Source organism: Acomys russatus, chromosome 4, assembly GCF_903995435.1.
Source record: "Acomys russatus chromosome 4, mAcoRus1.1, whole genome shotgun sequence".
NCBI classification, from domain to species: Eukaryota; Metazoa; Chordata; class Mammalia; order Rodentia; family Muridae; genus Acomys; species Acomys russatus.
Window position 1 is genome coordinate 43250736 of NC_067140.1, and position 13351 is coordinate 43264086.

Genomic DNA, 13351 nt, shown 5'->3' on the forward strand with positions numbered 1-13351 from the left:
ATTGCACATCACTGCGACACGATTCCATCACCTGAAACGGGGATAATAGTAGTGTGCCCTTCACACAGTTGCTGCAGAGTCTCTCTCCTGCTCTGCATGGAGCGTGATGCCTGGCATCCAGAAAGGTCCCAATAAATATTTCCTATTTTTTGTCTTTAGGACTCATAAATACACATCTAATAAAAATGATTTTTGTTAGTAGAAAATCTTACTGTGAACTCAACATAGGTGTCCATCTTTGCTATACATACTTTTACTATATTGAGCTGTTTTAAATGGGATATTGCTCAAAACAGATGAATGGTTCACTAGCTATTAGGAAGTTTTATCGTAACAATGAGTTCATATTCTCATTTATATGGTTGTTTTATAACTATAGTCTGTAAAGAGTATGTATAGGTTATTTTTTTTTTCAACTTGACACAAGATATAGTCATTGGAGAGGAGGGAGCCTCCACTGAGAAAGGGCATCCATAAAATCTGGCTGAAGAGAAGCTTGTAGGGCACTTTAATAATTAAAGATTGATCAGCGAGGATGCAGCCCACTTTGAATGGTTGCCACCCCTGGGCTGGTGGTCCTGTGTTTTATGAGAAATCAGGCTGAGCAAGCTATGGTGAGCAAGTCAGTAAGCAGCACTCCTCCATGGCCTCTGCATCAGTTCCTGCCCTGCATGAGTTCCTGTGCTGACTTCCTTTGATGATGAATGATGTGGAAATGTAAGCCAAATTTATTTCCTTTCCTCCCCAAGCTGCTTTTAGTCGTGGTGTTTCATCCCACCAATAGTAACACTAACTATGACATGCACCTATCAAGGGCATAGGAAGTCTGGGCTTTACTTCCATTTACCTGCAGGCTCAGATTATGAGTAAAAGTAGGCATTTTAGACAATACTGCAAATTGTGAAGTCTGTTGTAACTTTTCCCCCAGAGATGCTGAAAAATGTCATCATGCTTAGAGAGATGCTTGATTAGAGAGCATCTTGAGTTCAGTCTGTATTCTTACATGGTACACATTCTTAGCTGAAAGTTTGTATATAAACAAAACTGTCCCAGCACTTGGGAGGCAGAGGCAGGTGGATTCCTGTAAGTTCAAGGCCAGCCTGGTCTACAAAGTGAGTCCAGGAAAGCCAAAATAACATAGAGAAACCCTGTTTCAAAACAACAACAACAAAACTGTCCCTTCCGTTTATTGTCATCATTGAGCAAGTTATTTCAAAATGGATAATAAATGCCAGACGGGGTGGTGCATGCCTTTAATCCCAGCACTTGGGAGGCAGAGGCAGGTGGATCACTATGAGTTCGAGGCCAGCCTGGTCTACGAAGAGAGTCCCCTCCATATTCATTACTTTGTTATGTACACATCTCTCCTTCCAAAGATGAAATTGCAGGAGGAATTTTTTCAGATCTTGAGAAACATTTTTTTTTCTGTAAACTTGCTAGTTATTTGGAGTGATTATCTTTTCAGTGTGAAAAGCCATATCTTTGTCTCTTGGGAATTTTGTTGGATTATTTTTAGAAATATCCTTTTTCTTTACTCTTACTGTTGTGATTTTGTGGTTTCTACTTTTTAAAATGTTAATCATATGAAATAAACGTAAGGGTTTCTTATGTAGGAGATTTAGTTTTATGATTTTTTTTAGTAATTTAAATTTTACTTGACAATATCATACATGTACATAATATATACTGACCACGCTCTCCCCTCATCTCTCTTACCTTTCTATTACCTCTGTATACCCTCCCCCTATCTACAACTCTCTCATGTTTGTTTTGTAACCCACTGAGTTTATGAAGTGTCTCTGAGTGACTCCACAACCAGAAACTATGATTTCTTCCACTCCCAGAACCCAACAGTAGTCAGTAGTTGAGGAGAAAGGAGCATCCCTCTAAGTCCTCCCCTTTTTATGACTGTTGATAGGGCCTATCTTAGGTGGTCCCAGTGCAACTATTGTGAGTTTGTGACTGTGGTAGGTATATGGACTCTAGAGGATGGAATTGTATAGCCTTCACCATATCTTCATGTTCTTACACATTTCTTGACCCCCTTCCTGCTGTGTTCCCTGAGCCTTAGAGGGCATAGTGTAACTGTTTTATTTAGGGCTGAACACTGAACCATCATTTATTTTCAGCATCTGGAGCATCTATGAGTCTCTGCATTCATGCTGCTCACTGTAAAGAGAGGCTCATCTTATTAAATCTGAGGGCAGTTTTTTGTAAATGCATATGAACATAATAAGAAGATAGTTTGGTGCTATGTTAACTTAGTTGCCCTACTTGGGTCTATGACCTTCCTGGCCATGGGTTGTTAACTTGTCTTGTAGTGTCAGATATGAGTTCCTTCTTATGGTATGAACTTCAAATCCAATAGGAGGTCAGCTAGTTATCCCTGTAACAATTTTGCCATTATTGCACAGGTGGACACATATTATCCAATGTGCTGACTTTTTTGGCCCATAGCTTCATGTCCAGATAAGACCAATGATATTTTTTTCTCCTCCAGCAACCTGCCAAGCATTCTGTAACTTCAAAAGCTAGACAGCAGAAGGAAACTTCCATTTCTTTTCTACCTTGCTTCCTCTGTGTTTCTTAACTGAGCTCTGAGACATCTAGCAACGTGATCTTATCTTCTAATGGACAAGCCAGAGAACTGACAGGAGCCTATATTGTTTTGGGAGCCTCTGAGTCTTTGCTGAGAAACTTCTCAGGGACTGGGAACTTCGTTTAGTTGTCAACTGCCTCTTGACAGCATTATCTATCATGAGGATAATTTCCTTCTGTCTCTCTTTTATGCTTTTTATTTTGGTTCTAAGGTAGTAGGTTTCCATACAGCTTTTTCATACTACCATCAGTTTGGTTAAGCTCCCCAACCTGAACCAACATCTCCCAATCCTCTTTTCTTTGTCTCAAATTTAATCTTCACCATCATACCATATAATACCACTTTTTTGTTTTTCTTTTAGCTCTATCTACTGTCCCTCATTAGGAATTCTGTCCCCCTATCTCTATCTCTGTATACAAGTGCATGCCATTTTAATAAAACCAAAATCAGTCAAAAGCACCTGACAAATATGTTCTATATCATTAATCATTAAAAAGTCAATGAAATGATTGATATTTTGCTATCCTCACGGATTGATGCCTAACCCAGTTGTCATGAGAGAGGCTTCATTCAGCAACTGAAGAAAACAGATGCAGAGAACCATAGCCAAACAGTAGGCAGAGCTGGAGAAATACTGTGAAAGAGAGGGAGGAAGGGTTGTAGGAGCCAGAGGGGCCAGGACACCAGAAGAAAAACCACAGAATCAACTAACCTGGGATCACAGAGAGGCTGAGCTGACAGTCAGGCAGCCTGCATGGGACTGACCTAGGCCTGCTCCATATTTGTTACATTGTGTAGCTTAGTCACCTTGTGGGACTCCTAACACTGAGAGAGGGCCGGTCTCTGACTCTTTGGTCTGTTCTTGGGACTCTTTTTTTTTTCCAACTGAGTTGCATCTTCCAGCCTTAATATGAGGGGAGGTATTTATTCTTACTGCAACCTAATATGCCATGTTTGGTTGGTATCCCTGGGAGGCATGTCCTTGTCTGAAGAGAAACAGAAGAGTGGGTTAGGAGAAGAGGAAAGGTGATGAGGGAGGGACTGCGAGGAGAGGAGGGAGATGAAACTCCGGTTGAGATATAATATGTGAATGAATAAATAAAATTTTAAAATCATCAGGGATATATAAATTGAATCCACAATGACTTACCCCTGCGCACATACTAGAGTGCTTAAAATTTTAAAAACTGACAACATTAAATGTTAGTGAAAACATGGAGAATGACAATTTTCGCCCCTAGCTGATGAAAATAGGAAAAGAGGTAGCAACTTTGCAAAGCAATCAAGCAGTTTCATATGAAGTTAGACAAATTTGCCATAAATCTTACAAGACCATTTCTAGACATAGATCAAGTAAAACAGTGTATGTCAACATGGTGAACACTGATGAATGTTCTTACTAATTGTGTTCATGATAACCTCAAACTAAAAATAATCCAGTCTATCAGCCGACAAGTGGATAAATTGTGCTATATTCTCACCAAGGAATGCTCTTCAGAAATACAAGGAAAAATTATTATAGAACTTGAAGGTGACCATTAAAATATTGTGTGCTCATAAATTGCAAAAAGAAGAGGCAAAATTGTTCTCTAATGACAGAAATACTGGTGGCCCATGTCATGTACTGAGTTAGACTAGACAGGAACATAAGGAATGTTGGATAGTTGTCTTAGGATTTTATTGCTGTGAAAAGACACCATGACCATGGCAACTCTTACAAAGGAAGGTATTTAATCGGGGCTGGCTTACAGTTCAACAAGACTCCAACAAGGTCACACCTACTAATAGTGTAACTTGCTATGGGCCAAACACATGAGTCTATGAAGGCCATTTCTATTCAAACCACTGCAACAGTCCAGCAAATACTCTACATCTTGATTATGGTGGTACTAACATACATGTATACATTTTGACTCACCTAAAAATGAACAGTTACAATATACAGTTTAATTCATCCCAATTAAGGTCAATATAGCAGATTATAAAAATAACAATATGATTAGATTTATTATCTGGGACATCTAAGTATCCCAAGACTGTATCAAATAAGAATAAATTGTGCAGGAGAGATGACTTAATGGCACTGGTTGCTCTTCTAGAGGACTGACATAGCAGACCACAACTGACTGTAACACAAGTTGCAAGTTTTCCAATTCCCTTTTCTTGTCTACATGGCAGGAGGCACACATATGGTGTGCAGACACACATGTAGGCAAAACATCCATACATATAAAATAAAAAAAATCTTAAAGGTGTTTTGGGTTTGTTTTGGTTTTGGTTTTGGTTGTTTTGGTTTTGAGACAGTTTTCTGTGTAGCCTTGGCTGTCTTGGAACTCACTGTGCAGGTCAGACCAGGCTGACCTTGAACTCAGAGATCCACCTGACTCTGCCTCCTGAGTGCTGGGATTAAAGGTGTGCACCACCATGCCCAACTAAAATAAATAAATAAATAAATAAAATATAAAAGAATAAAATAAACAAGGCATATTTTTCATAGGCTAATTAGAAAATCTCTCCATTATCTACTTCTCATTTGTATTTTAACAAAAATATAATTATCACTGAACACAATTTGATGGAAAATAGTTGTTCTTACAAATCATAGTTATGTTCATTACTAGTGAGAACAAATAACCAGATGTTGTTGTCTGTGTGTCTCCTGACTTTATGAGAACAAGATGAAGGACAGTTGAGCAAATGTGCCCCTAGGATTTACCCAGAACAGTACATTCAGTTTACTTACATAAAGAACTTAAACCCATTGTCCTGGTAGCTTCAGAAACTGAAGCGATTGTATACATTTAGTTTTCTTTCTTTCTTTTTTCTTTTTTTAGTTTTTTATTTTAATTTTATTAATTTATTCAGATTATAACTAAATTGTTATCCCATCACTTGTATCCTCCCATTCCTCCCTCCCTCCCACTTTCACCCTATTCCCCTCCCCTAGGTCTATGACTGAGGGGGACCTCCTCCTCCACTATATGGTCATAGGCTATCAAGTCTCATCTTGGTAGTCTGTTTATTCTTTCTTTGAGTGCCACCAGGCCTCCCTACCAAGGGGAGGTGGTCAAATATGGAGCATCAGAGCTCATGTCAAAGTCAGTCCCTGCTCTCCACATAACTGTGGAGAATGTCCTGTCCATTGGTTAGATCAGAGTAGGGGTTCGATGTTTTGTTCTTGGTATTGTCCTTGGTTAGTGCAATAGTTTGAATAGAACCCCCTAGGCCCCAATCCACTCATCACGATGTTCTTCTTGTAGTTTTCTAGGACCCTCTGTGTCCTTCTACTTCTTGATCTTCTATATTTCTTTTACCTAAAGTCTCAGTAGGATGTCCTCACATATATCCCAATCTCCTGGGAAGTGAATACTTTTCGTGGGATGTACCTTTCAGGCTAGTGCACAATTATAAGAGAGTATGTATCATGTGAATCTTTCTGCTTCTGGGTTAACTCACTCACTATGATCATTTCTAGTCCCATCCATTTGTCCACAAATTTTGGGACTTCCTTGTTTTTAATAGCTGGGTAGTATCCCATTGTGTAAACATACCACAGTTTCTTTATCCATTCTTCAACTGAGGGGCATTTAGGCTGTTTCAAGGTTCCAGCAATTATGAATAAGGCTGCTATGAGCATGGTTGATCATATGTCCTTGTTGTGTGGTGGAGCATTTTCTGGGTATATTCCAAGCAGTAGAATAGCTGGGTCTTGAGGAAGCCCTATTCCCATTTTTCTGAGAAATCACCAGATAGATTTCCAAAGTGGTTGTACAAGTTCGCATTCCCACCAGCAATGAAGGAGTGTTCCTCTTATTCCACATTCTCGCCAGCATGTGGTGTTGCTTGAATTTTTGATCTTAGACATTCTAATGAGTGTATGTTGGAATCTCAGAGTCATTTTGATTTGCATTTCTCTGATGACTAAAGATGTTGAACAGTTCTCTTAAGTGTTTCTCAGCCATTTGATATTCCTCTGTTGAGAATTCTCTGTTTAGCTCCCAGCCCCATTTCTCAATTGGGTTACTTGGTTTGGTGGTGTTTAATTTCTTGAGTTCTTTATAAATGACAAACAATCAGAAGAAGAAATTAGGAATACTACACCCTTCACGATAGCCATGAACAATATAAAATATCTAGGAGTAACTCTAACCAAGCAAGTGAAAGACTTGTTTGAAAAAAAACTTTAAATCTCTGAAGAAAGAGATTGAACATGACATCAGAAGATGGGGGGATATCCCTTGTTTGTGGATTTAGAGAATTAACATAGTAAAAATGGCCATCTTACCAAAAGCAATATATAAATTCAATGCAATCCCTATCAAAATACCTACACAATATTTTAAACACATTGAAAGATCAATTCTCAACTTCATATGGAAAAACAAAAAACCCAGAATAGCAAAAATAATCTTATACAATAAAAGATCCTCCAGAGGAATTTCCATACTTGATCTCAAGCTGTACTATAAAGCAACAGTAATTAAAACAGCATGGTACTGGCACAGCCATAGGCTGGTTGATCAATGGAATTGAATTGAAGTCCCAGAAATGAATCTGCACACATATGGTCACTTGATTTTTGACAAAGAAGCCAAATATATTCAATGGAAAAAGGATAGCATCTTCAACAAATGGTGCTGGTCTGACTGGATGTCTATATGTACAAAAATGCAATTAGACCCTTATTTGTCAACATACACAAAACTCAAATCCAAGTGAATTAAAGACCTCATCATAAAACCAGAGACACTAAATTGGTTAGAAGAAAAAATGGGGAAGAACCTGGATCACATTGGCACAGGAGACAACTTCCTGAACATAACACCAACAGCCCAGGCCTTAAAGGTCAACAATTAATAAATGGGACCTCATGAGGCTGAGAAGCTTCTGTAAGGCAGGGGACATTGTCAACAGAACAAAGCGACAGCCTACAGACTGGGAAAAGATCTTCACCAACCCTACATTTGACAAAAGTCTAACATTTAGTTTTCTTTAAATTTCTAATCTGTTGACAGTCTTTCAGTTAGCTGAAAATTTCTGTAGAAACAGATTCTTCAACAGATTCATGATAAATTGGAGTTCTTTTCTACTGAGTATGTACAATTAATTGTAAAAGGTGAAATATTTTTAGTAATTCAAAGAATTAATTTCATAATTATCGATTCATCTTCACAGTTTTCTCTCTGCTAAATTTATTCTAAATTCTTCCCTGGGTTCCTAATTAAATAATTAAATGGTATGCTTCATAGATTTGCAGAGTAATGCTGTTGTAATCTATTTGCTGGACAAATATAAACGGAGTCAGCTTAATCAATTTCCATCATCTGAGAAACATACATCGACTCTTCAGTTTGTTTTCTAACATTTATGTGACTTTAGTGTCACACAGCAAAGAATTGTTATTAAAACAGGAAAAAGGAAAAAGGAACTAAGAAATCCGTAAGTAGGACCACTTTGTACATGGTTATGATGGGATTCTTGCCTGGTTCTCTGGACTCTGTAGGTTTCCCAATGTCGGTGATAACACAATTGCTGTTATTTCAGGACACCCACTTTCTCCTTATGGATGAAGAATCTTTTTTTTTTTTTTTTTTTTTTTTTTTTTTGAGGTCCCTTCTCAAGCATGGAGCATGTCTTATTGGCCCACACTGGATTGTGTCTCTATCCCCAAATCATCTGTTGTCAGTGGGCATGGCACTACAGCATGGTAACTCTGACCAGTGAAAATAATTGCAGCCTTCCTTGTTTCAGATTGAGTCAAAAAGGGGAAGAGTGGATCCCTAAAGAAACCTTGTGCTGTATAACAGAAAGTGGCAGAGAACAGATACTAAGAAAGAAACCAACAGTATTGCTATAAATGTGAAGATACATTCTTACTTTATTTCCTAAAAATAGTATAGAAGGCCTGTGTGCTGTCACTAAAAGAATTAGTTTTATTTGAAAACAATCCTTTTGGAATTATCCTTTACTTATAGCATAATTTTGTAAAATTGGTTGGAAACTTTATAAGTAGTATTTATCAGAATCTTTATAAAAGATAAGATTAAGGATAAGATGAGTTGAATTAGGTATAATGTATACTAAACTGCATTCATTCATTAACCCCAAGTATTTTTATGACTACTAATGTCTACCAAGTGCCCAGGATATAGTGAGGAACAAAATTACCACACTGCTGTTCTCAGGCTTTTAGTCTGGAATGGGACCAAGACATTGGTTAAAAAAAAAAAAAAATTAGGTGTGAGCTGCTTCTGAGATCAGAAAAACAGAGTGATGGTAGAAGCACCTCATCAGAGAATACAGCACATGAAAAGCCTTCTTGGCAGAGTAAGCAAGATGCATTTTGGGAGCAGGAAGGTTAGTGTGCATGTCAGTCAGCGTGCATCACCATGATGTAAGACCTGAGACAAGCAACCTGATTGGAGCAATGTTTATTTTAGTTTATAGTCTGTTGTTTTTTATTGCCCCACAGTCAGGCAGAGCAGCACAGTGCTAGAAGCATGTGGCAGGGGAAATGCTGAATAGGTATTGCATAGCTTAAAGTGTAGAAGATAGTCACAAGATGAATGTATCAATGTGGGAGTTGTCAGTATATAAAATGAAATGTGTATATTTCTTAATACAAATGGGAAACTGAAAGAAGTAACTACAGAAAGGGGCTAGAGCAAGCTACAACTGCAAGCACATGTCCTCAGCAGTGGGTTTCTTCCAGCCAAACTCTACTTCTGATTAACCATCAAAGTATTAAGAAGTTTATTAGACCAAAGCCTCAAAAGCCCACCACTTGCTAAATTCCCATCAGCTGGCAAACAAGCCTGAAAGTTGAAGTTTAGATAGCAGCTAATGATGGAGGAGTGTGACTTTGTAGAAAGCTTTCAGACTTTTCTTCCCTGTCATCTGAAAGCCCAGAAAAGTCAGCTAAAGGATTTGAGTTAGGAGAATAAAGGAGGGTAAGTGGATTTATTATTTTGAATACACGACATTAATGTTTGGTAGAAAATGAATTGGTAGGTCAGAGTAGATGCAGGCAAATATTAGCTAACTATTGTCCTAGCAACAGCACAAGGGTGTAAGAGTTCACACTAAAGGACTTGTATATTCTTTAGAAGATGAGAATGGCAGGCCTTATATAATCACATGGCTATATGTGGCATGAGAAACAACAAAATGCCGTGGATTGTGAGGATAGCTTTTAGGCTTCTGGCTTACATCTGTGAGTAGACAGTTTCCTTTCCCTGGAATATGGAATTCTAGAGTGCCAGTCTTGAAGAAGAAAGAATAGTATTCAGTGTTGCATATATTGACCCTGGAGCCTTTGTCACATACATGGTGATATTGAGTAGATATTCCACAGCCTAGAGCTTATAAAGACAGTCTCGGGATAGATATATGTTTAGGAGTTGCCAGTGTATAAATGAAAGTTGGGGCTTTTGAGCCCTAGCTTAAGAGTGCCTTAGGAGGAGCAAAAGTAGAGCCAGCAAGATAGAGGCCTGGGTTTTATCTTGAAAAACTGTAGTGAATACAAAGTCACAAGTTTACAGAAAGAAGTGGAAGAAAAATTAATGAATTGCCATGTCTCAACTCAAATGGGGAAAAATGGTGTTTAAGAAAGAGCAAGCAATCAAATGATGCTCAGATTTCAAGTAAGTGAGAGTCAAGAGACACTCTTATCCTCATAGGTAGTCTTTGAGAAAGCTCCATTTGGTAAAATGAAAGCAAGAGGAATGGTTTGAGAGTTAATGAGACAAAAGGAAATGCGAAGAGAGCTCATGGGCGACACTCCACTGAAGTGGGGAGAATAGCTCCAGGGACATGGGGGACATGGCAGCAATTTAATTATCAGACAGCAAAGACAACAATCATGAGCACCAATGAGAAAAGAGCAATTGCAAATGCTTGGGAGAACTGGTGGATAATTTACACTGCTTAAAATGTCAAGAACAAGCGCAGTTGAAAGCATATTTGCATTACATAGAGGAGGGACTCCTACCACATCATTGAGAGAGAAAGAGAGGTACTAGGGAGTTAGGCCGATAGCTTTAGCAGCATGAAGATGAGGCTTCAGTTTTCTGTGTAGTTCATACAACCCTGTGGGCCAGGATGAAAGGGAAGCTTGGTGGAGTTAACAGATGGGTGACAGGTGGAAAGATACACAGTGCAAAGTGAGAGAGATACCAACAAGGAAATGAAACTGGAGTAACTGGGCAGTGCTTAGGGACTAAGGAGGGTGCTGAGGCCTGTGATCATGCTGGTGTGTTTAGTTGTGTGACATTCTTCAGTGGCACCAGGCTTCTTAGTGTGCACATGAAAAAGGCAGCAAGGTCCACCCAGAGCTAGACTTTTTTGAAGAAAGTGAACAAGGAAGAGCAAGTCCAGTGAGGAAAGGTGATGGGGTTGAATAAGATTCTACAAAGAATGTAAAAGCTAAGAAAATTAACATCTTACCGTTGTAGAGTAAATGGTGAAGCTAGAAGGCATCAAGAATAAGGACAGCAGGCTACCAAGAAGAGACTTGATACCCTATGAGCATATACAGGGGGAGGAAGTCCCCCTCAGGAACAGTCATAGGGGAGAGGAGTAAGGGGAAAATGGAAGGGAGGGAAGAATGGGAGGATACAAGGGATGAGATAACCATTGAGATGTAACAAGAATAAATGAATAAATTAAAAAAAAATAATGTGGAGCTCGGCATGGTAGTGCACACCTGTCCCAGCACTTGGGAGGCAGGTGGATCTCTGTGAGTTCGAGGCCAGCCTGGTCTACAGATGGAGTCCAGGACAGCCAGGACTACAAAAGAAATGCTGTCTGAAAAAAAAAAAAAAAAAAAAAGAGCCATGTGAACATGCTTTAGAGCCCTAATGTTCTGCCGTGCATCCTAGTAGCTACTCAGCCTGCTGTCTGTAGCTCGTTCCCTCCTCTTCCCACCTTTCCTTTCCCATTACACCTCCCTGTTTTCTTCTTCCATTTCTCTCTCTCTTTTTTATTGTTTCTGTCCTTCCTTTCTTCATTCTTTTTAAAATTATCTTTGTATATTTTTTAAAAAATCTAACAATTTAAATTTCATTTCAATTTTATGTGTTAGAATTATTTTAGAAATTAACAAATTTTATTTTGTAATATAATTAAAATAACAATATAGAAATCATTTAAAAGTATTTTAGGTTTAACCAGAGCTTAACATAATAGGTTATTTTATCCTGTGTAGGTTTTAGATGTCTTCACAATGAAAATGAATCTAGATTCACCAGCTAGATAGATTTATGATATGAATGGTAGAAAAGTTGAAGAAATTTCAAAGGTAAGTGGCTAATATTTTGTAACCCCTGAAATACAATTTAGAAAGAAGTTTATACAATTTTCATTTCAAGCATTTTATAGAAAAAATCAAGAATTTTATTATAGCTTGGATAAACACTGTATTCTTACACAAAGTGGCACTGTGTGCTCCTGTAAATGACTTTCACAGGCACCAGGGTTGTACAGATCTTTTGCCACATGTTTGAGTTGTTTTTAAAGCTGAGTATTTTAAACCTAGTGAACCATAAGTAAATAAACAATCATTGACACATTTCTGTAATTTAACCCCCAATTTCTATGAGATCCAACATCTAAAAGAAATTATTGGGCCTTGGAGTGTGGCTAAGTGACACAGTGCTTACCTGGTGTGTGCAAGGCTTGCGGGTTTAATACCTGGGGGGCCGGGGGTGGGAAGTGGATTGAGGGGGAGAGGAGTGGGGAAGGGAAGTCTCTGGAGGTCATTCAGAAATTGTATAATGTGCTTTCAAACACTTCCTTTGTATGTCTTGGTCAGAGACAAGCTGTTAACTGTCTATTTCTAAACGCACTGCTTTGGCTAGTCCCTGCAAGCAAAACCAGCATAGATTCCACAATTATGTGGGTGGATGATTGTGTGTGTGTGTGTGTGTGTGTGTGTGTGTGTGTGTGTGTGTGTGTGTGTGCAGTACACAATTATGTACTGCAATAGGAGAGCAATGTCGTTTCATCTAACTTTACCTGAGGAGTACTTAGAGATTCAGTCACAGCCTGAGCTGCAGGACACGTCCACAGTGGGGACTTCCTAGACTTTCTACTTTTTCCACTCACTTACAACACATAAAAACAGGTGTTTCCTGAATTTACCATTTATTAGTTAAGGCTTATCTAGTGATAACTGAACCATTTTATTGTTTATAAACAGTTTTCTTAAGGATTTATATGACAAATGTATTTAAAAAGCAAATCTACTTTTTCTTGATTAATTTTTTTCTCTATATTAAGGGTTCCCATCTGAAATTTCTGTATTCCTATGAATACCTGTGTATTACCTAGAATTAGTTAAAGTTTTCAACTGTCTATCATCTGTAGCTCTGGGAACCCTTGGTTATGCTCTGGGGGGTGGTAGGAGCCTTGGTAAAATTGATTTCGTGTGTTTCCATCCCCTGCCTCACATTTTCCTGTGATCACTAATACGTATACTTGTTCTCGCGCTTGACTTAAGAAAACACAAACAGCACATTTCCTTACGCCCTTCTCTATCGGGGAAGTTATTTCTACCTCTCCTGGAATTTTAAACATGGGCTTTGAGTAGCTGCTGGAACTTAACAACCGAGAACTTGTTTAACAGGAGAAATTTATATTTAGAAAGTCGAATTTATTTTCTTTCCATGTGTGGTGTAGCAACATTGTTTCTCAGGCACTCGGGCAGGCTGAGATAAGAGGGGCAGAAGTTTGACCGCTAGTCTGGACATGACC

At 38.5% G+C, this 13351-nt stretch overlaps 1 protein-coding gene across 1 annotated transcript in view; it reads left to right on the top strand.

Annotated features, from left to right (window-relative positions):
* Nucleotides 1–13351, top strand: part of Dcdc1 (doublecortin domain containing 1) — a 364522-nt gene that overhangs the window by 23445 nt on the left and 327726 nt on the right. Inside the window, 1 exon segment of the mRNA XM_051144875.1 lies at nt 11805–11901. Within this exon segment, the coding sequence (XP_051000832.1) occupies nt 11805–11901 (97 nt within the window).